The 24215-nt window shown below is 36.2% G+C and overlaps 1 protein-coding gene across 2 annotated transcripts in view; it reads right to left on the reverse strand.

The window, feature by feature from the left end:
• Positions 1-570: 570 nt before the first annotated feature.
• PGGT1B (protein geranylgeranyltransferase type I subunit beta) overlaps positions 571-24215 on the reverse strand; it is a 37227-nt gene continuing 13582 nt past the window's right edge. The window contains exons 3-9 of one of the 2 annotated variants that reach the window (XM_084882841.1): positions 24106-24173; positions 21674-21825; positions 19840-19972; positions 17226-17271; positions 7771-7955; positions 6199-6307; positions 571-2103 (exon numbers count right to left, since the gene is read on the reverse strand). In XM_084882841.1, coding sequence (XP_084738967.1) covers positions 1922-2103; positions 6199-6307; positions 7771-7955; positions 17226-17271; positions 19840-19972; positions 21674-21825; positions 24106-24173 — 875 coding nt within the window. In that variant the 3' untranslated portion in view covers positions 571-1921. Of the gene's footprint in view, positions 2104-6198; positions 6308-7770; positions 7956-17051; positions 17149-17225; positions 17272-19839; positions 19973-21673; positions 21826-24105; positions 24174-24215 lie in introns of both variants that reach the window. The other variant, XM_084882842.1, reaches the window with a different exon arrangement.

Genomic DNA, 24215 nt, shown 5'->3' on the forward strand with positions numbered 1-24215 from the left:
CAAGGCCATGCACACTGGCTGTGGGCACATCCCCGGTAAGGGGTGTGCAGGAGGCAGCTGGTCGATGTTTCTCTCTCTTCGTGTTTCTAACTCTCTATTCCTCTCTGTAAAAAATCAATAAAATATATTAAAAAAAAAATAACAACAAACTGTCCATATCAATAACACATGATTATTTTTTTCAAGTATATACTAGCTTTCTCTTTATTTGAGAAGAACCATAATTTAAGGCTATTTCCCCTCCAATTTAGGAAATAAAATAAAATGTTAAATGTTACAATACCTAAATAGTGATACTAGTAATTTATTTTTATTTTTATTTTTTTAAAATATATTTTATTGATTTTACACAGAGAGGAATTGAGAGGGACAGAGAGTTAGAAACGTCGATGAGAGAGAAACATCGACCAGCTGCCTCTTGCACACCCCCCACTGGGGATGTGCCCGCAACCAAGGTACATGCCCTTGACCGGAATCGAACCCGGGACCTTTCAGTCCGCAGGCCGACGCTCTACCCACTGAGCCAAACCGGTCTTGGCTAGTAATTTAGTTTTTATACTGATACTTAGAGAACAAATAATTCAACATTTATTATCACCACGATTTTAACTTAAATCCAGCCCCTTAAGTGAAGTGTTTTCCTTTTCCATTTCAGTACTAGTTTCATATCTTTGAAAGTCATCAAGCAATAGTGATTGATGTGATTTACTGAATAACTTATTATTGACCAGATGAATTTTTATACTACCTCCTTTACAATTAGCAAGTTCACAGAATAAACAAAACAAAAAGAACAAAACCAAACCCCCGTCTTTAACCCCTAAATAGTACATTTCCCTCCAACTTACCTGAAAATATAAAAACATAAATGGCCACATATGGAGCTAAACCATTTAATTTACTTGATCAGTCCTCTTTTTTAATTAAATTTGAAAAAAATTAGAAAATTTTCACTTTGAAATTAGAAAAGCTAAAGCATAGGGCAATAAACTAAAAATAAAATCCAGTGGCTAAAAATAACTGTTATAAAAGTACTAGGATAAATTATATCACATATCTCAGAAAAAGAAGCAAAACTACTAAATGTCTTTTCTTCCAGATAATACTGTTTTCTCCCCATAAAGAAAAAAAAACAGGAACTAATAATTTGAGATTAAAGTAAAACATAACTGTTAATTCACCCCAGCAACATCTAAATAAATTATTTGCACAGCACAAAACTTTCCATTCACTATCACATAAACTAATTTTCCCTCAGTTACATAATAGTCTTCTTAAAACAATCTCCCTTTACAAAAATTATTGTATTAGTTAAGCCTATTCATTCTTGCTATGAGGTTAATTTCACTTATATACTGGTATAGCCCAGTATATAAGTGAAATACAAGTTTAATTGGCACACACTTATGAATGAAACAAAATAAATCATTCTTCTTTTTAAAAATTATGGGATCAATTGTTTTCAAAGAATAATCCCAGATACTTAATTCTTAAAGCAATTTTCTACCATCAGCAGTCAAGCTTTTAAAATGATCACTAAGTGTTCATCCAAAGATTATCAATGCTATGTGAACAGTAAACTTGTAGGTTTCTATTTTATAATATGATATATAATTTGTACTGAAGAGTTTTAAAAAAGATAACCTACATACACACAGTTAATTTTCCTCAAAGAAGTTCTTAGAAATACAATATAAACATTAAAGAACCATAACAGAGTCCATTGTGGTTCAAACTTCAAAGATTTTCTTGAAACCCATTACAAATACTGGCTCAAGACCATATTCCAAAGTGACACCAGCACAAGATTTGATTGTAAGATTCTACCTCTTAAAAAAAGAGCACACTTGGTTATACATGGCTTTTAACCTTGAGCTACAGTTATGCTACAAATCCCCCCACCCTCCCAGTCCAAAGTCAGTCATGTGGAGATGTGTACGTTCTCTGGGCACGGCTTAGAGTTCTTGGTTTCCCAGCTCTGATGGAGATCCCGAAGGCGTTCAGAAGTCCGTGTGCTTACATTCAGGGCAGGATGAACTGTACAAATTCCACTTTCCTCCATTAGAGACAGGCCACAAATTCCAAAGTATGCATGCAAAGCATCTGAAAATGAGGCATTTTTGTCACAATAGGCATTCTAATTTGTACATGCTACAAAATACTTTAGCTACATATCTATCAGCCCATCACTACATTAAAATTCTATAGTTTTCGAAACTAAAAAATTCTATAGTTTTATATTTGCTTTCACAAAGTCTCAGACACCAATGTTTAAAAACCCAGATGATCAAAATCTGATATTTTACTCAAGACAATAATATTAACAAAGGAAAACAGTTCCTAGCTGAAGAAGTGACTAAAAGGACAAAAAGGAAAAGTAGCAGTAATATACTAGTAAAAGTTGTCTACTGTAGTGGGGTATCCCCTTTACTTACTCTAGAATATGGAAACAAGGGGCTTTAACTCTATTATTATAACAGGAAAATATTTTCTTAAAAATGAAAATAAACAAATCCCTGAACCTAGGTAGTAGCACCCTTCCCCTCTAAGTTTTATTTCTGATGGCACCCAAGCTACATATTATCCTAACCGTGTGTTAAAAGAAAGGCACTTAAGCAAAATAACCCATTCTGGAATGTTGTACCATATTTAATTTTCCAAAATAGGGTACTGTCAGTCATTCTAAAAATATCTGACCTGAAAATAAAAGCAAGCTTACATTCTATTTGGCTATAATAATGTGAGATTTCATACCATAACAATTCTTCTACACTGTTCTCACTAGTTTCCATCTTTCAGGGGTCAGCAACCCTCTTCCATTAAAGTGGCCACTGAAGTCACATGGCTGTTGCCTGCCTGAGAGCCTTATATGGACTTCTAAAGAGCTCAGAGCTCTGCAGTTATGGGAACACTACAAAAAATAGATTTTGTAGCAGTATTTTTTTTTCTTTCTATTTTTGATTTGACCATCATTTATGACCTCAAGAGCTATTAAAGTTCAAAACATCTTACCAAGTCAAACTTTGTCAAAGAATTAAAAGAATAAGTTTTACTTAGACAAGAATGGTAAATAGTTGTGCTTACTCAATCTTATTTGTGAAAAAGTTATTTCACTAATGGAGGCCCATGTTAATGCCCTTCTTTGTCATTTTACAGAATGCTTAGGTTTCTTCTGGATCATTTCCCTCTAATTTTCAAACCATAAATTTTATTTTTGTATATTCCCTGTACTATTATATGTTAGAATGTACTTGGAAGTTATTCTAAAATTACTAAAGACACAGAGCAACATTAACTTTTACTATCTAGATAATAGAAAACTTTCCCAGAAAAGAATGCAATAGAAAGAGAAATAAAATACATCCAGAATAACCTTGCCGAGACCGGTTTGGCTCAATGGATAGAGCGTTGGCTCGGGGACTGAAGGGACCTGGGTTCGATTCCGGTTAAGGGCATGTACCTTGGTTGCGGGCACATCCCCATTAAAGGGTGTGCAAGAGGCAGCTGATCGATGACTCTCTCTCATCGATGTTTCTAACTATCTCTCTCCCTTCTTCTCTGTACAAAATCAATAAAATATATTAAAAAAATAAAAAAATAACCTAAAATTGGGCCTTATACTTCACAGTTAATGTACAAACACTTTTTTTTCCAAAAGGATTCTTGTAAAATCCAGTGAACCAGCAGTTAATTGTTTCAAACTTCAAATAGTAAAAAAAAAAATAAAAAAATCTTAGTATTCAAGCATTTAGAATACATTATAAATACATTACTTTCTTGTTTCCACTATAAATGTACATAAAATCTCCTTGTCAAATTGGTTATTAGATTTATCAGAACCAATAATAAGATAATTTTAAAGACCTGTTAAAATAATTTTTATAAAAGCTCTAGGAAAAAGTCTCAGGTCTATCCACATAAGTTCAATTTATCATATGAAGACTTTCTATGCTCTGTAGTATAAAGGCTCTGAAGATAATATCACATATCCGTAAAAAGTATTACATTGAAGTATTCACACAAATGTTGTAGAAATTGATCTTGCAAGAAAAAAACTTCAAGTATTTTCTCTTTAAAAAGCTATTATACTCAAATGTATTCCAAGTATGCTTATACAAGAAATGCTTTCTAAGAGATTATCATTTCCCTATTTCCATTTTGTTAAAATAGTACCATGCACTAGCTGAAAAAAATGGCATCAAGACCAAAATAATTGTTTTCTTGAGTCCTTTTTCTAACATATCTATGGCTATGTGTTATAATACCAAAACTTTAAAAATGTCATTTTGCTTTAGAAATTAAAAGCATTGTACATTTTTTTCTAAAGGAGAATATTTTGCATGAAAATACAAGTATGGATGTTAAGGATATATTCCTGCTCATTTCAGGTACAAAAATATAATTTTATGAGCCCCCATTTATATTTTGATTCAAGTACATGTTCGACAATAGCAGTGCAATAATAGATGAACTGAAGAGGCTCTAGGATAACAATAAAAACCATGATTCTATTACAATGCTGCAAAACAATCATTTCCTGAATCTAGTTTCATATATTTATGCTAATAATTTTTCAACTTGCTTATTAAAAATGTCAGTGTTCTGAATTATTTTTAACGAACTCTCAAAGTGATTTTTTTTTGAAGCTGTGAATAGGTTCATTTTGCTGGAGGTAATAACATAAGTGGGGGGGAGGGGGGAGCGGGCAGTAGCCTGAAGAATAACGCTAGAGGTGGAAGAGGAGCCAAATCCCAGGAGGCCTGTGTGCCATGCCAAAGAACTGAATGAGTGCTAAGAAAGTCTTTGAATTTTAAAAATAGATTTAATAGAAGAATTTAGAGGTTTTCAACTTTTTTTTTTTTTTTTTTTTTTTTTTTTTTTTACATCAGAGATCCTTTTAAGAGACTGAAAAAAGCTTTGGCCCCCTCTCCACTTCTTTAAACACACGTACATACGTACACACATACAAGGTGTCAATATGAGGGGGACAAGGCTAGAGGCTTTATTGATTTTTTTACAGACAGGAAGGGAGAGGGATAGAGAGTTAGAAACATCAATGAGAGAGAAACACCGATCAGCTGCCTCCTGCACACCCCCTACAGGGGATGTGCCCAAAACGAATGTACACGACCTTGATTGGAATTGAACCTGAGACTCTTTAGTCTGAAGGCTGACGCACTAACCACTGAGCAAAACCAGTTAGGGCTGAGCAAGCAGTTTCATAGTAAGAGTACACAGCTTATAATAAGGTTTGGAAAATATCAGAAATATCAACATATTCTGAAGAAATATTATTAATACAGTTTTCAATATTTTGAAAAAACCTACTTAAAAGTACTTATAAAATTCAAGAATCTTTTACTCTTCACATCTATATCATTCCTGAGTTTGGAAAGCATAGATTATTATACTGTCTGAATTTATTGGTTCCTGAGTTTTAAATATATCTTATTGATTTTTTTTATAGTGAGGAAGGGAGAGAGAGAGTGAGTTAGAAACATCCATGAGAGAGAAACATCGATCAGCTGCCTCCTGCACACCTCCCACTAGGGATGTGCCTGCAACCAAGGTACATGCCCTTGATTGGAATCAAACCTGGGACCTTTCAGTCTGCAGGCTGACACTCTATCCACTGAGCCAAACTGGATAGGACCTGAGTTTTAGATAGTGAGAGTTAACACAGCAAAGTATTCATCTAAAGAAGAAACTTAATCTGCCAAAATTCAGGTAAGAAAAGTCTGATCAGTGAGAGAACCTGTATTTAGGATTTGAGATTTCTGATTTAATAATTTTTGAATGGGTTCCTCCTTTTGGATTAAGAATAATTTATTCTATGTAGCTCAATTGATAGCTAATAACCTAAAGATTACAAATGATTCTGTAATTTGGACAGGGCTTATTTAGACTACCTGCCTTACTGCCTCAAATGAAATAAAACATTGCTAAGTAAAATATTTAGAAAATAATGTAAACTATACCAATATATCTTGATAATCAAACCCTTCCTTTATACCCCCAAGATCCTAAATCAACCCTAAACTTAAAACAATTTCATTACCTTTTAAAAATCATATTATTTAATGTAAGTTTACAACTAAGGCTAAATTTCCTATATGTCCTTTCTGACAAAGATGCTTGAAGGTTTAGTCAAGAAATAAACAAAAGGAAAGTCTGGATTCATACAAAAAAATAAACTACCTGGATGACTATCTGGCCACTTGGCAAATCCCCCTACAAGGCGATCTTGAGTTGATAAGATGTAATTTCTATTTTTCTCAAAGTTAGTGTATTGGAAAATTTTCAGCAGCTGCAACGACAAGACAAATATAAATTTAAAACTTTCATATTGACCATTTTCAGATCTGTATAATTTAAATACGCTTTTCTCAAGCTAAGGCTCTCAGAGCAAACCTCTGTGGGGCTTAAAATCAGCCAACCACATTATCTTTTATATTATCGTACCAAATGTACTCTCCTGATTTGTTGACCCATTCAATGTTTCCTTCTTTTGAACCAGGCCCACTTAACCTCTTTGCATCACAACTTCCCAAATCTGTTCAACTTCTTTAGTCATTTAAAAAAGTACAATTTTATTTACCATATTTTAACTCTTTAAAAAAAATATATATATTTTATTGATTTTCCACAGAGAAGAAGGGAGAGGGATAGAGAGCTAGAAACGTCGATGAGAGAGAAACATCGACCAGCTGCCTCCTGCACACCCTCCACCGGGGATGTGCCCGCAACCAATGTACATGCCCTTGACCGGAATCGAACCCGGGACCCTTCAGTCTGCAGGCCGATGCTCTATCCACTGAGCCAAACCAGTTTCGGCCATATTTTAACTCTTATGATAAGCTTTAAAGCTACTATTAAGTTACAAACGGTAGTAACTAGAACTAAAAATATTTCATAAAAGAGTAACAAAACTTTATTAACCAAATGCTAGAGACAGTTTTGAGAATAATAAAAATATTATAGATCTTTAATTAGGAAAAATAAAATATAATTGAGAGAAATATAATTTTTGCCTAAAAATTATGTAGTTTAAAGACTTATAACATGTATTATTTATTCTCTCTCTTAAGTTGCCATTAAGTAGAAAAGATAAATCAGCCGAAACCTTCATTTTAAATCATTCTGTTTTTTGAATTTACTTCAACCATATAAATTTTTGTCTAAGAGAAAAAAATTAGGAAATTATATAGAAGATGAATATAGACTTTTGTTAGATTCTAGAATATCATAACTAGGTGAATTTAAAAAAGAGAAAACCTGTAGGTAGTAGCTAATTACCTTATGGAATTAGGTGTATCAAAATGTTGTACAGATGGGGGGAAACATACCAATCAATACACTGCAGATGGTTTACATAAATAAACAAAAATAGAAAACCTTAAATAATTTTTAAAGAAATGACCCTGGTTTATCTTTTAGGATTAATATCTTCCTATAAATTCTTTACTGGTGTGTTTAAACAGATCCATGCCTTAGATGGACTACCGATCAGTTCCAGTAATAAGTTTTTTTATACTTACTTTTTTACCTGGGCCACTTGAATTTTGTAAAAATGGAAATTTTCAAGTAGTACAACAGATAACTGAATTCTATAAAAAAAAACAATATAGACACTGGCTTTGCCAGAGAAACAGAAAAAACTCAGTAGCCTAAACCTAACAATATTTAATGAATAGTACAAAGACCAAACCCTCTAAACACAGCTAATATTAACAGAGAGTATAGGTTTCTCATTTTTACTGTTTCTCTTACCTTTAGAGTTGCTCCCACCCAAAAAGAATAACAGGTGTCTACAGGCTTATTCGGTCTTCCATGATAACCATTTTGTTGCCTCATTATACACCATCTCTTTATCCTGTTCAATTCTTTTTCTGAAAAAACTTCTTCTAGTTTACCCATGAGACACAGTGATGCAATGCCACAAAAAGTTGAGCCTCCTGTTAATCAAAACCACATAGTTCTTTATACTTCAAAACAGATGCCTAGGAAAATAATATAAAATGGCCGGAGGAAAAAGTGGTTAAATAATTCTAGAAAATAGTGAAATAAAAGTCATTAAAATTCAAGACAACTATAATTTTAAATAGCCATTAAACACGGAAGCCTTCAATATTATTTGATGAAATAAAATTTAAAATAATTAAAGCTATAAGAAATATTTTACTTATGAAAACAAGTAAGTCTGAGGGAGACTAAAAAACCTGTTCAAAGTTACATGGTTAATGGCAGAGCTGAAACTAAAATATAGGACAGACTACTATTCCCTGTCTAGGACTCTACCAGTTGAGTCTGATTTTAATTCCCTTAAAGATAGTGTATTACTTATGAATTGAGGTTTTATCTGCCTCAAGCTACATCTAATTTTAACATATAATATAAACAAGCTAGAAGCTGGTATGCAGATGTATTAATACCTAGTCGGCTTAAGAAATTTAAGGAAGAAAGTTTGAGCAAGGGAGTGTGTGTGTGGGCAGGGGAGAAGAAAGCTGTAGCTGGAAGTAGATGCACAATGAGTATCCATACTCACTACAGTAGACTGAATAGTGCCCTCAATGATATCCAGGTCCTATTCCCTGGAACGTGTGCATGTTACTCTATATGGCAAAAAGGACTTTGCAAATGTGATTAAGTTCAGGATTTTGATATGGGGAGACTATTCTGGGTCACCTAGTTGGGCTCTAAATATACCCATTCAAGAGCAGAGGGAGATTAAACTCCAGAAAGAGGAGGCAATGTGACTTGGAAGCAGAGCCTGGAGAGATGTGGCAGTAAATCAAGGAATGTCGCGGCCACCAGAAGCTGGGAGATGTAAGAACAGGTTCTCCCCTGGAGCCTCTGGAAGTAACTAGCCCTGGTGACATCTTGATTTTAGCCACATAAAATGAAGGTCAGACTTCTGGCTTCCAGAACTGTAAGAGAACACATTTTTGTTGTCTCCCATCCCCCCTACATTTGCAGTAAAATGTTACAGCTGTAATAGGAAACCAAGTTTTTTCAGAAAGATTTTTCAGAAAATGAAAAATCAGTATTATTTCATGAAGAAAAGAAACAATACTTTCTGTGGGCACTATTTGTCAACTCCAAACAATTTAAAAATCCTTGTATTTCCAATTTATTACAACTTCAGTTAGTAATTTTTATTTCGGCTATTTAAATAGATAATAGTTCCTAATATTCCTCATCCTGTAATTTCCCTTTTGGTGTTATAAATCTTGGATGTGTTCTCTGGGAAAGTGAGCATTCCCTGTAGAAAACTTAAGGCATCTATCGCATCAAATGGATTACTGTAAGTAAAAACTATTTAATCTTTAGAATTTTCCCCAATTAGCTGGGTGATCTATGTTAGTCCTAGGTGAATTAAAACAGAAAAGTAAAAATTATCATAATCTTTTAGAATAATTTCTAGGAAGCAACTCTCAATCTTATTTCCTCTTCAATAACCCACTACTTTCAATTTTTCTTTCATAAAAATCTGGCAATGACTTTGGGTATTATAATATCACTAGTGGCCTAGTGCATGGATTCATGCACATTGAAAGGAAATTAATTAAAAGAAATATTTTAATACTGCTATTCATCCTTTCTCTATAATACAAATGTCAACCAAATTCACGATGGACAATGACATATCAAAACGTGTGTGTGACTGACGCCAGTAAGAGCTTTAGATGTATCACACATGTGAAAGTCAACTTAGCCTTTTATAGATATATAATAAACTTGCTTAATTATAACTGCTTTCTGACATAGCTAAACTTTTTCCAGCCCAGTGAAGCACACCAACTTCTCTTTCAGGTAATTGTCAGCAACACAGCAGTAAATATCAATACGAAGTAGATTGTTATTGTAGATCATGCAGGGAGATCAAAGGGTAAAATATTTAACTGCAACAGTGTTGGACTATATTTTGCACAGTGAGAAAACCTGAAATGATTTTCAAGGTCCACCATTACTTACTTTTTTTCAGTCGGGTCAAGTTTCTAAACTTTCTAAATCTCCGTTTTCCAGCTAATGAAAAGAAAATAGGATTCTACCAAGTTTCCTATCTACTTACTCCAGGACTTGTGAGGATCAAATGAGAGGAGGCACGGAAAAACGCTTCACAGACATTTGGTTAAAGTGTAAAATACTTGCACCTGGCTATAAAGCAAGTCATGCTCCTGGGCTGAAGAAACTCCAAGGAGGGTAGTCGGTAGGGAGACTAGCCAGGTGTTGCTACATGATGTCATTACCCGGCACCCCGTGACAGTTCTGGGTTGGGCTGGGCTGTGGGCCACATTTTGCACCTGGGGTCGTGGCAGTGTTGGTTGCAATTTGGTGGGCTGTTGCTCTGGGGTGGTGGTGGGGCCTGTGTCCCACTTGGGGAAGCCGAGTGTTGCTCAGGACTGTGCTGTTTCTCTGTAAATGGCCAGTGTGTACCACAGCAGCTCCTGGTTTGAGTGTCTGCCCCCTGGTGGTCAGTGCGTGTCAGTGACCAGTTGGACGGGCAGAGGGACACATAGCATATTAGTCATTTATATATATATATATATATATATATATATATATATATATACACACACACACACACACACACACACACACATATATATATATATATATATATATATATATATATTTTAAACATACTAATAGTATATTGTCCTTAAAACTATGGAAAGATAAAATGAAAAATTTAACTGCTACTATACAAATTACTCTGTTAGGACTCTAAAGCAAAATAGCACAATTCAAAGTGAAAATAATCTTTACTTTGTTCAAATCACCAGATTTTGAAAATATTAATGTCTGAAGTTTGGGTTTTGAGTAGTCAAAAACAGTAATTACAAAGTTCATACTTTAAGCTAAAATTCATTTACCAAAATTTACCCCTAAAAGATTCTTGTTTCACAAAATTCCAAAAAAAAAAATTAGTTCTAAAAACCTGGATTTAGAGCCTTATGTTAGACATAAAAACAAAAAGAAACACAATAACAACTTGACAATAAGTAAAGTAAGAAATATTATAAAATAGCAGGTACAGAACTCAAATAGAATTATCTTCTGAGGGTTAAATAGGATTAGATTAGATCAATGATCCCCACTAGCTTAAAAAAAGCAAACCCAAAAATGACTGTATCTGTGCTATGTTCTTCTGCTAATAATGTAATATTACTTTACATTATTATATTAAAGTACAATACAAGAAATGCTTCTCATGGTAATGATCTGAATTCCTCAAGAAAAGGTTAAATTATGTTTATTATGCCTTGGTTGAAGAAGGTATGTAAATAACCTTCCTTATCAGAAGCTATAAAAGTAAAAATACTGAGGCACATACAAATAAGAGAAATATTCTCACCTGAAATTGCTGAAAGTTTGCCACCTAAGCGATATGTTTCAGTTGTATAAATAATTAATGAATGCACAATATCTCAATCATAAAAAAATCACAAGAAGGGACCATAGAGATTCTCTTTTAACAACCTTCTTCTTAAGTTCTTCCAGGTGCAGGCTAAAGGTGTTCCTGACTCTAGTTTTTATGCTATGATTTACCAATATTTTAAAAGTGTTACACAGTTATAAGTTAACTTATTGTTCCCATAAGGTTTTACAGCTCAATCTTAAACATTCACTTAGTATCTATTTGTATATACCAAATTATCTGAAAGAATCTACGTACTCTGAAGTGTATAATTTAAGATGGTCAACTAACATATAGCTAGATATAAAGTTGAAAGCTTAATAGTTACATAAAGAAGTACACCATTTTACACTTCAATATCACATGAAAAGGGTTAAGTGAGGTAAATTCAAAGAAGTTGAATGCTTAGATGAAAATAAGCCAAAGAGAGTTTACTACTTCTCTTCTGGATTAAGAGTAGAGATATTTTTAAAAAATCATGGAATCAAATTAATTTGTCTGAACTTTTACGTTTATATTATTCATCCTGAGAGAGAAAAAAATAGTTTTAATCCTAGCAAATCATGTAAATCCAATTCGTTCCAAACACCAGCACTGCACTATTATAAGAGAATCACTAAGGTAAATAGAATCATTACATGATCATGGTCTAGAAGGGTATATATAACGTGCCTGTTTAGCTTTCATGCAAATGGGCTCCAGGCTAAGCAGTAATTGGAGAAGAGCAGATGAATTAATAAAACAAAACAACAGTGTATTAAATAACATTTAGATTGCAGAATTAGGAAGAAAAGTCCATGAAGAAACTTGATTATTAAGTACATAGCACAAATTCAGCCTTTTTTGCTTTAAGATGCAGAGTGAAATACTGGGTAAGCTATTCATTAAGTACTTACTGAACAACTACGATATACAAGCACATATGGAGTTAGACATGAATAAGACATGGTCAGCTTACAATTTAGCAGAGAAGATCAAATAAACTGAGGTAAGTACCATGAAAATGGTATGAACCAAGTATTATAGAAATATAGACAAGGGAGAAACTGCTCAGGGTTTGGGGGATGGAGGTGGATGAATGACACCAGATGATGAAAGGTTTTCAGAAAATGTGACACTGGAATCGGGCATAGAAAGATGGGTAAACTCTGAAGGGAATTAAGAAAAGGCAGGTGGAAGGGAAGCATTTCGGGCATAAACAAACAAACAAATAAATAAGAGTACTAGCAAAGCCCAGAGATGAAGAGGCATGAAGGAGCACTGGAGAATACATTCTCTTTACAGCCTATAATAAATTCTGAGTAAAATGGCAATAATTATTGTGGTGGTTTTGTACTGTAATAACTTAGCTGCGCTAGAACTTCCTGTATGGCTTGAAGTTAGAGAAAATCTGTAAGATTTGTAAGATGGAAGTGAAGCAGCAGCCAGTGCCCTGGTTGTTTAGGGGCGGAAGGAGACAAAGGCAGAAGTGCTGGCAGATTCCTGCTTGACCCTTATTCTCCATATACTTGGAATCCAAGTTTTTCTTACTTCTTGTCCTTGTGACACCAGGCACATAAACAGATGCAGGAGCAACAGCCCTCCACAGACTCCCTCCCCACAGTCACACTCTGCAGCTGGATGTGCCTGGCTTCCCAGATTCCCCTGCAAGGTCTCGCTTGCACACCTGTGCCAGTGCTTCAGGAGGGCTTGTCAGTGACTTTTCCCCAATCCATCAACTACTCCTTTTAGGACCTCAATACTCAGTCTTCTTCTACAGTGATGAAAAATATTATTCTTATAATAAAACCTTATTCTTTCATATCCATAGGGTTTTGCTTTTCTGAATCTAATACAAAGATGACTACTCTCAGAGGGCTGGTGTCAGGATTAAATTATACTAAATGGTAGCTGGCACAGTGTACAGTTAACAACAACAAAAAATTATTTTCCTGTCGAAATCGGTTTGGTTCAGCAGACAGAATGTCGGCCTGAGGATTCAAGGGTCCCAGGTTCAATTCTGGTCAAGGGTGTGTACCTTGGTTGTAGGCACATTTGTAGTGGGGGGTGTGCAGGAGGCAGCCGATCGATGTTTCTCTCTCATGGATGTTTCTTTTTCTTTTTTTTTTTTTTTTTTTTTAAATATATTTTATTGATTTTGTACAGAGAGGAAGGGAGAGAGATAGAGAGTTACAAACATTGATGAGAGAGAGTCATAAATCAGCTGCCTCTTGCACACCCCCTACTGGGGATATGCCCGCAACCAAGGTACATGCCCTTGACCGGAATCGAACCTGGGTCCCTTCAGTCCCCAAGCCGACGCTCTATCTATTGAGCCAAACCGGTCCCGGCTCTCATGGATGTTTCTAACTCTATCCCTCTCCCTTCCTCTCTGTAAAAAAAAAAAAAAAAAAAAAAAAAAATATATATATATATATATATATATATATATATATATATATATATATATATATAGATGTTTTACAGAGAGGAAGGGAGAGGGATAGAGAGCTAGAAACGTCGATGAGAGAGAATCATTGACCAGCTGCCTCTTGCACCCCCCACACCAGGGATGTGCCCACAACCAAGGTACACGCCCTTGACCAGAATCGAACCTGGGACCCTGCAGTCCACAGACAGATGCTCTACCACTAAGCGAAACCGGTTTCGGCCAATAAAATATATTTTTAAAAAATTATTTTCCTTTTAGTTTATAGGCCAAACATCATAAACTGGTAACTTATGTGGGACAACTGGTATGACTAGCAAATTACAAAAAAATAATGACAAAACAGATTACACACTCAACATTCTGGATTTCTGGCTTCTCTAGTAGTAGCATTTCCACATTCCCAAATAACAAGGACAGGCTTGGGAGGAAGAAGAGGAGAGGAATGGTTTAAACATGTGCAGTTTGGGATGCTGAAGAGACAGAATGGGGGTATGCAGCTCAGAAGCAATAGCACATGTTTTGAAAAATAGTTTGGATGCCATCAACATAGGGATGATTGATAAACAACCATCTGTTGGTTCATTCAACTGTGTGCCACACATGTTATAGGTGTGAGGATACAATAGTGAATAGTACAGGCCCAAATCTCTGTTCTCATAAGACTTACATTATATGAGAAGACAGTGAATAAATAGCTAAAATATAAAAAAGGTGACATGCAGAAAAAGCCAGAAAGGGGCATAGGGTATGAATATGGGGTTGGTATGTGATTTTAAATAGGCGGTATGTTGGTAGTTTGCAATTTTACCGTAAACAGGGGACTTATCCAAAAATATCATATAAACACAAACCTAAAGGATGTGAAACAAAGCCCGGTGTATGCTAAGGCTGGGGTTGGAGGAATCTGTAAAAAACAAGCATGTACAAGAACCCTGAGATTCAGAAAGAAGAAAGTGGGGCTAAGGTAAAGAGATCAGAGGAAGAAACAAAATGGTGAAGGAGCCAGAAACAACTTGTCAGGAAGTGGGACAAAAAGAATGTGATATTTTAAGAAAGAAGGGGGAGAGGTTAATAGCTTCAAATGCTTCAATAAAGATAAGGAACGAGAGACACTAGATTTGAAATAAAGACCACTCATAACTAAAAGAGAAACTTCCTAAGTTGCTGAAGCCTCATACAGAAAATTGAAGAACAAGGCATTTTTGTAGAAAGGCAAATATTGTAGCATATTTGGACCACTATTCTAAAAAGATTAACAACAGAAAGAGCTCCATCTCCCTCTCGGGAGCACACCCACGCCTTTCTGTTTCCCCAACTTTCCCCAGGCATTACCTTCGCCTTTCTCTCTAAGCGCCAAGGGTTTGTCTTCTACCTCTGTAACTTGTTTCCTGAGCCTACGCAGCCCAGCTGTCTCACTTCTACACCTGTCTTTTTTTAAATAAACTTTCCCTTATAATTTGAAAAAACAAACAAACAATAGAATGGAGAAAAAGAGAGTACACAATGACTGCAGGGAGACCAAACTGCAGGACTACTATTTAGGAAGAGGTTTTACTTACCTCTGTAGATAGTGATAAAATGAGACCGGGAAGATTAATAAATACTTCTCACCAAAGACCTCTAGAATAGTACCTTTCATCCTATCTAACTTCAGAGCACAAAAGGAACAAGAGTATCTGCTATTTGTAGGACATCCTGAGGTGTCCTGAGGAGTGTGCTCCTGGCCAAAGGCCATCTTAGACACCCAGCTCTTCTTGGCTGCCACAAAGGCTAACAGAGCAATAACGTGGCACACCAAGAACCCATTTGTGGTGCTGCAGCACTCTGATTAGGAAGCTCTCCTCTAGGGCTTTAGGCCTCAAACCTACCATGGTGAAATTAGAGCTAGAAGAAGAATGTAAACTTTTTGGCATGAGTCACAGTCCATCACTGATGATCTTGCTGGGTACAATCCTAGGCAAATCGTACTGACTCAAAATCACTACTTGTGTGACTCAGCAAGATTTTTTTCCTGACAGAACCCCTCTCTGTTTCACATCTCACAGAACGTAATCCCAATTTCTTGGGACCAGTGTCTGTCCCACCGGTCTCCTATACTGGTAAGGTGTCTCCTCAACTGGAGTGCCCATTAACAACCTTTATAATAGTCGTTACCAGGCCGTATCTTTTTAGGAATTTCTTATAGATGCCAGATTTCCTATTTGGGCTACAAGTACATCCTTCCTTACCAAATAGTGATGACCAGTGACATAATTGCTACTGCCAGCTGGCCCCACTGCCAATCTCATATAGACTCAGGCACACACAAGAATTATGGTGTCCTAATTACAATGTGGCCTCAGAGGAAAATCCAAGACAATCTTCTATATAGTCCTAGTGACACACACTACAAATGCCTACATCAAAAGAGGGAGTAAAGATGTGAGAGAGTGAAAAAGATACCTGATAGAACAAGGTTCCAGGGAAAGTACAAGGATATGGGATCAAGGAATATATTTTTAAAAAATATTTTATACATATTTTATAGTTTACAACCCACTTTACCTCCTATAGTCTTAATAACAAAATAAAAAGACAATTATTTCTACTTTGTTGATGAGGAAGCCCTCAAAGGTACTAATTGAGGAGCCAAGATCATATAGCTGGGGTCAGGGATGAGACCTGTTCTTTCCACTGTATCACGATATTTTAATACCGCTGGTAGAAGACGGACACAACAGGTGAGTACAAAAATAACTGCTGTGATGAAGAAGAAGCAAGGAGTCTGCTTGTTTTAGCCTCTTTCTTTTTTAAAAAGGAGCATGGAAACTTGTTTACTTCTACGTGGAAATACTCAATCTGAAAGAGTTGACTACTGATGTGCTGACAGACTAAGTGACTATTATGACTCTATTCTGGTTCTGCCAAAAGTAGGAAAAAATGTGGAAGGAGAAATTTTATAGTGCATATATTGAACATGTGTTATGAAGCAAAATATTTTATGACTATGACTTAAGATAATTATATTAAAGAAAGTATAAATAAAAATCTTTCATTTTTTCACAAACTCACTGATTCATGTTTAATAGCCTGCATCTACTCTTCTAGTGTTATACCAAAGAAGTAAACTTGCTATTTTCTAAAACAATATCTTAAAAAATCACCCCAAAATATTTTCAGGAAAATTCTGGTCTGAGTAATTTATAAATGATTACTGACCTAGAAGAGGTTCAAACTGGCACAACAGTGTCAAAAGAAAGAAGGAGGAAGGAAGACGGTCAGGCTGCACCAAGGGCTGAGACAAACTTCTGAGGTCCTCCATGTTGAAGATACCATGATGTTATTTGAAGAAACAAAAGAAAATACATGTTCATTTATTTTAAGATGCCTTACCATGAGATTCAAGTCCAGCTCCCTGTGCCAACCCATTGTCATAGGACTGAAAAAGAAAAACATTATTTGGTTTAATAGGGAAATAATAATAAATAAGTTGTCATGCTATTTTTTCTCTCCTTTATATCTTCCAAAATATGCATTCTTTCCCACATAGGATAGATGTAGGCATTTTCAAGTACCTGCTTTTGTCTTACTAACAACACCAAATTACTAAATGCATACATTAGGCACATTATGAAAATAGATTATTCAAAGATGGCACCCACATATACAATTTCTACTCAATAAAAACACCCAACTCTTATTCCTCTCCCACTTGCAAGAATACATGAGTTTAAGAAAAATATAGATTTTATACTAAAAAAACATTATAAACACAAAATGAAACTATTTTGAGGCTTTTAGATAGCTTAGGATAATGGTGCCTGCCTAAAATTTAATCTCCCTATATCCCACAAAATCAAAACAATACAACTATATAAAAATAAAACATTAGCAAAGCTAAGTTTTTGTTTTGAAGACATGTTCAAGCTTCAAATTACCTATCTATTGAAAAAGGAACCTCAAATCCTACCAAGTCATCTCTCCCACTCCTGACACCTTTGCAGAGAGCAAGGGCAATCTGAGAAACAGTGAGGAAGTGAGAGGAGGGGAGATAGTGGCAAGTCTGAGACTGATCTAAACTCACTACCTGAAAGAGAGTCTACCCTAAGTGCAAAATACAGGCAGTCCTTGCTTTGCACAGTTCCAATATGCACAAACTCAAGATTCCATGGTTTAAATAACACAATATGACTAAAATTCCAGTAACCACTTATACATTAACTACGATCAATTGCATAAAATACAAACTTGCTGCTAGTTCCTCAATCCACAAATCACTACATAAGTAATAGATATGCATGACAAGTGACCAATCATATTACCCTTTTCAAAATCTGTCAGTAATTTGCCATTGCACATGTTATTTAGTTCATGCAGATACAGCAAATGTCTCTTAATGATAAACCCACATGACAATTTATAAAAAGAGGTATGATAGTGTCCACCAAAGATGAAAGTGCAGTAAAGAAATGAAAAGCATAAACACTGGAAGTGAAACTGAGATCAAACATTGAGTTATAGAAGGAACAGCTGATCTTGGAAATGCTGACAGTGCTACAGTCAGAACTAAGTAAAGGCAAAATATCTACAAGGATGAACAAAGCAGTTGGGTTGAAAAGAATGAAGATATTCTAGAAAAGTGATGCTGGCAAGAAACTTCACATAGAAGGAACTCTGAGAGGTACACAGAGATTCATTGCATATAATGAAAATGCAAGAGATAAAATGTTGGAAGTTGATGCAAACTTATAAAGAAGTATGATTATTTACCAAGACAGAAAAGATGCTTGCTCCACTCTGTAACTTATATAAGAAGCAAAGCACTGTCCAAGCTATTCTTGATAAAATTTTTTTTTACCAAGAAAACACTTTAATTCTCAATCTTGCTAATATTTTAAATTACATTGTACTAAATAAATATTGGCTTTACCATTAAAAAATTCTCTATACATTTATAACTGACAGGAGAGTTTTTAATGTTTTGAAAAAAATTGCAAAGGTCACAGAACAATTGTAATTTCCCCCCAAAATTATTAAGACCACTTAGTATTACCGTGGCCTGTTGCTCAGTGGTTAGAACGTTAGCCTAGGGACTGAAGGGTAACAGGTTCGATTCCAGTCAAGGGCAGGTTTGATCTCTGGCCCCAGTTAGGGTGCATTCAGGAGTCAATCAATCCATGTATCTCTCTCACATGGATGTTTCTCTCTTTCTCTCCCTTTTCCTTCCATTCTCGTAATGCTAACAGCAAGACACCCATGAAAAACACACATGGTGTCAAAACAAGCCAAAGGAAAATTGTTAGGGCAAAAAATGAAAAAGGATCACAAGTCAAAATTATAGAAAAGATTCCATTATTAATTTCTGGTCTAGAATATGTTTGTATATTTTCAGAAAACAACTCCAAGACCATGTGGATTCCTGCAACAGAGAGGAATTGACAGAACTGCTCCAGCCATAAGACAGAAGAGAAATAGTCCAGAGATGGGAGACGCTGATGACGCCTTGCCATACTAGCAGTCAGCAGCTGTGCATCGCTGCAGGTTGCCCAGGACCAAACCAGAGAGGGTTGGACCTGCATTACCACCATTTGTCCGCCATCCAGAACTGAAATATTATTGCTGACATGTACACATAAGGAACTGTTTGACATTGAAATTGGGACTCAAAAGAACTGTTGGCCCAGAAAGAAACTCACTACAGACTGACTCATTTGCCTCTCAGCATAACCATTATTGCTTGTTGACATACCCAAAAACCAATCTTATTACCCTTATTTCCAAATTCTTACTGGTTCAGTTGGTTGAGTGTCATCCCATGCACCAAGAGGTCCACAGTTTGATACCCAGTCAGGCACATACCTGTGTTGTGGGCTCAATCACCAGTAGGAGTTGTGCAGGAGGCAGCCAACTGATGTTTCTCTCTCATCAATGTTTCTCTTTCTATCTCCCTTCTCTCTCTAATTAATGAAAACATATTTTAAAAAGTAAATTTAGCCACATAACTCACCATACTTCTTCTAATATAGTTGATGGCTTTTTTCATATCCATGCCAGACCAATTGTTAAGCATATAGCAAATACAGGAAGCACAGTATATAAATCGCATGTCATTTTCACTGCCTTCAGGTACTGCACAAAAACTGGAAATAATAACAATATGATTTACTATTAACATTGTACAATAATTCTATTTATTTATTTGCACCTACTTCACATCTTTTTTTCACAGAAAAATCTATCACAAATAGGATTTAAAAATCTAAAAACAGATTTAAAAACCACATACTACTTGCATTGTTCAATAAATTATAGGTCTATTAACTTGAATAATATAGAACTATCTCTAAATCATTACTCCAAAGTTCTGATTTCTGGGTAGTTTTACATACTACCACAGTTACTCCTCCCAGATGCCACCAGTCAGAGTAAGTTGCTCTCAGCCAGAAACAGCTATGGCACACTATGGTAGAGAGTTAATGGGGGGTGGGAGTGGGAGGGGGAGGGAAAGTAGCAGGTAAAACATGGAAATTATTGGGTAGTAAGAAATTCCCAAACCAAGTTTTACCATGAAGAATTTCTTCTAACTACGGTATATATACTACTATATATATAATCAGTAATTAGTTTGTTGATTATGGTATTTTAACCTACTTAATTAGTTTTAAAGAGGTAGTCGCCTGTCTCTTATCTATTCATTTATTCATGGATTCGTGACCAGTGGGGTCCCTTAGCCTGGCTTGTGAAGACAGGGCTGAAACCAGCTCTCCAACATCCCCCGAGGAGTCCTGGATTGCGAGAGGGCGGTTCTCAGGTGATGCACTCCAGAATCAGGCTCCCTCCTCTCTGGTTCCAGTGAGAACCACAGCTGCCAAGTCACCACAGCTTGGCAGCTCCTGCACTGTCTGCCCCCTGGTGGTCATTGCACATCATAATTACCTGTCGGATGGTAGAACTGTTGCTTAGGCTTTTATATACCGTATTTTCCAGCGTATAAGACGACCCCCTAATTTTACAGTTAAAACATAGGTTTAGGCCTATATTCGCTGTATAAGACTACCGCCCACTTCAAAGAAAAGACTTACTTTGCCGTCAAGATCTGCAGGTAATTTTTGTGCAAATTTGGTCTTTTGCCCCCGTTTTCGGTTGACTCTTTTTCGTTTCAAAAGTCGTCTTATACGCCGGAAAATATGGTGTGTGTGTGTGTGTGTGTGTGTGTGTGTGTATAGATAGATAGATAGATAGATAGATAGATAAGGATAAGGTAGCAGTAAACAGACTATGCAAAAGTATTGAGAAATTAGTCACATGTACCTAATGAGATACATGTTTAGTATTATAGTATTTCCAACTAATGTAAATTTGTTATATGTTGACATTAATTTTCCCCTCATCAAGAACAGCATTTTAAAAATACTGACAGGAAAATAGGGATAATAGTAGAAGGGACAGAGAAATAACAACATAGCAGAAATTGTTTGCAAAGTCTTTTCTTTAGATAGTATAGCTACTGCTTTATCACTTCCTGGGGTTAAAAAAATTTCACCATAAAACTCTAGGAAAATTCTTCTTTAGTTAGATACACCACACGAACCAACAAATATTAATGAACTCATTAACTTCTTTTCCTATCCTTTAAAAATGTCAAGAAAACTACCTACACTAGAATATCCAATGCTTATCCCTTTCTCCTCCTATCACTATGTCTTAAGGAATAAAAGTTCAGACTAATAATAATTTGTGATAAACTATAAAGTTCTAGTATAGTATTACATTCATTTTTAGTTTCAAAATACTTTTCTTTAAAAAAAAAAAAAAAAAGGGTAAGAAAGAATGACCCATACCTTCCATCTTCCAGCTGAAGAGCTCTCAAGCCTGCTAAGCAAGCTTCTTTATTTACTCGGCTTAAATCGTCTCCAAGAATAACTAAGCATGAAAGTCCAGTGTATGTCATTGCTATGTGGCCACTGTCATAAGGATGAGCTATTCCAGGATTCTGAATTAAAAATGAATATGTTAATTAGTAAAATGAAATAAAAACTTATTTTATTAAACAATTTCAGTAAATAGGTAAAATTCAAATGTTGTCTATACTAAGTTGTGTAGACATCTGACTGAGAAAAGCAAACATCAATTTTATATATATTCAGTTTATGAATCCTTTTGTTTTTATCAATAGATTCCCTGCTAAAAGCAATGGGCACACATGGTTGGAGACACCTTGGCAAATTCATGACTGACATAGGCAAGCTGGTGTATGGCCAAATGCAGAGAAAAAAAGTTGAAGTAGTGCCTCTTATCAAATCATGTCATCTTCTCCAAAATCACTGCTATTTCCCCAAAAAAATTTTGAAGCAGATGATAGCAAAACTAGTAGCATGCCATTTACCTTCAGATTGCAACTGGTTATAAACCTTAGCATACTCAGTGTAGCCAGATATTAGCTTGTAATCATTATATAAGCAAGAAAATAGTTTCTATTTTGTGAAACCTCTTTTGACAAAATTATGTTTGCTATGTTTCCTACTGTAGAAAAATATTGGTATTTTGTGCACAGATGAAACATCTATAAAGCCTGTGCTGGTTCTGCTTCTTTGAAGAAAAAAAAGTTTCTCACTTTGTTAGGACTCACTGCTTTCTACACCTGCATGTGCTGGTACCAAAGCCTATGGGTATAATGTTGAAGATATTTTGCCTATTGCCACAAAGGTCAACAAATTCATCACAACTTAGGTCTTTAATTACTGCCTTAGTAAGAGTTTTTCTTTTATTACTAAAAAATGAGAACTAAATATAAAATCCTTCTCTACACATACAAGTTCATGAGCAAGTATCCAGCACTTGAGTGCTTTATTTTCATTTTCTCCAGGGAATCAATAATTAACACACACACAAAATAGTAAGAGAGACAAAATTTTTCTGACAACAGGAATCTCAGTGTTTATGTATTGTACATTCTTCCAGTAAGTACGGTGGGCATAGTTTTCCCTTAAAGAATTCAGTTCATGCCCTCATTGGTTTGCTTAGTGGCTAGAGTGTCAGCCTGTGGACTGAAAAGTCCTAGGTTCAATTCTGGTCCAGGGCACATGCCTGGGTTGTGGGTTCGATCCACAGTGTGGAACGTGCAGGAGGCAGATCAATGATTCTCTCTCATCACTGATGTCTCTATCTCTATCTCCCTCTCCCATCCTCTCTGAAATCAATAAAATATATTTATTTTTTAAAAATAAATTTTATTAATTTTTTACAGAGAGGAAGGGAGAGGGATAGAGAGTAAGAAACATCGATGAGAGAGAAACATCAATCAGCTGCCTCCTTCACACCCCCTACTGGGGATGTGTTCACAACCAAGGTACATGCCCTTGACCAGAATCGAACCTGGGACCCTTCAGTCCACAGGCCAATGCTCTATCCACTGAGCCAAACTGGTTAGGGCTCAATAAAATATATTTTAAAAAGAAAAAGAGTTCAGTTCATAATATACATTACTAGAGGCCCAGTGCATGAAATTTGTGCACTTGGGGGAGGGGAGTCCCTCAGCATGGCCAGTACCCTCTTGTAGTCTGGGAGCCCTCGGGGGATGTCTTGACTGACAGCTTATGCCTGTTTCTCCTATGGGAGCACACTAACCACCAGGGGCAGCTCCTGTATTGAGCATCTGCCCCCTGTTGGTCAGTGCATGTCACAGCGACTGGTTGTTTCACTTTTCAGTCGATTTGCATATTAGCCTTTTATCATATAGGACTAGAGGACCAGCCCACAAAATTTGAGTTCAGGTACAGTCGCTAGGCCTGGCCTGTGATTAGGGCCACCTTCCCCAGCAGCCGGCCCGCCCCCCACCCTCCACTCCCAGTTCCCCGTTTGCCAGGGGCGGATTGGAGCCTGCCAGCTGTGGGGAGAGACTAAGAGGTCAGTAGTCGCCAGCCCCACCCCCGCCACGAGTTGCCCTCTGTTCGTGGGGCAACCGGTGGGGTGGGGGCCTTGGCCTGGCACCGCGCATCTTCCTTGCCACACACCCTCAGTTCCCCAATTGCCACCGGGTGATGGAAGCCTGCCGGCCCGGGGTGGGGGAAAGGGGAGGCACAAAGAGGTGGTCAGGATGCCTCATAGTGACTGGTTGAGCGGTCATTCTTGTTGTTCCACTGCTCGGGTCAATTTGCCCTTCTATTATTTAGGGTTAGATAGTTTTCAGCCATATTGAAACTGGGAAGCTTGGTTCTTTCTGTATCCTGGCTTAGTATTCTTTCTCACTAAAATCTCCCCAAACAGAACTGACCTTTGATGGATTGAATGGAATGCCCAAGTATGAAGAGCCTCGGAAACCACAGCGATTTAGATTTGACCCTAGAAAATAAAAACTTAGGCTTATTTGAAGTATTCTTTAAT

The sequence above is a fragment of the Pipistrellus hanaki genome (genome assembly GCF_964339955.1).
Source record: "Pipistrellus hanaki genome assembly, chromosome: 4".
Lineage (NCBI taxonomy): Eukaryota > Metazoa > Chordata > Mammalia > Chiroptera > Vespertilionidae > Pipistrellus > Pipistrellus hanaki.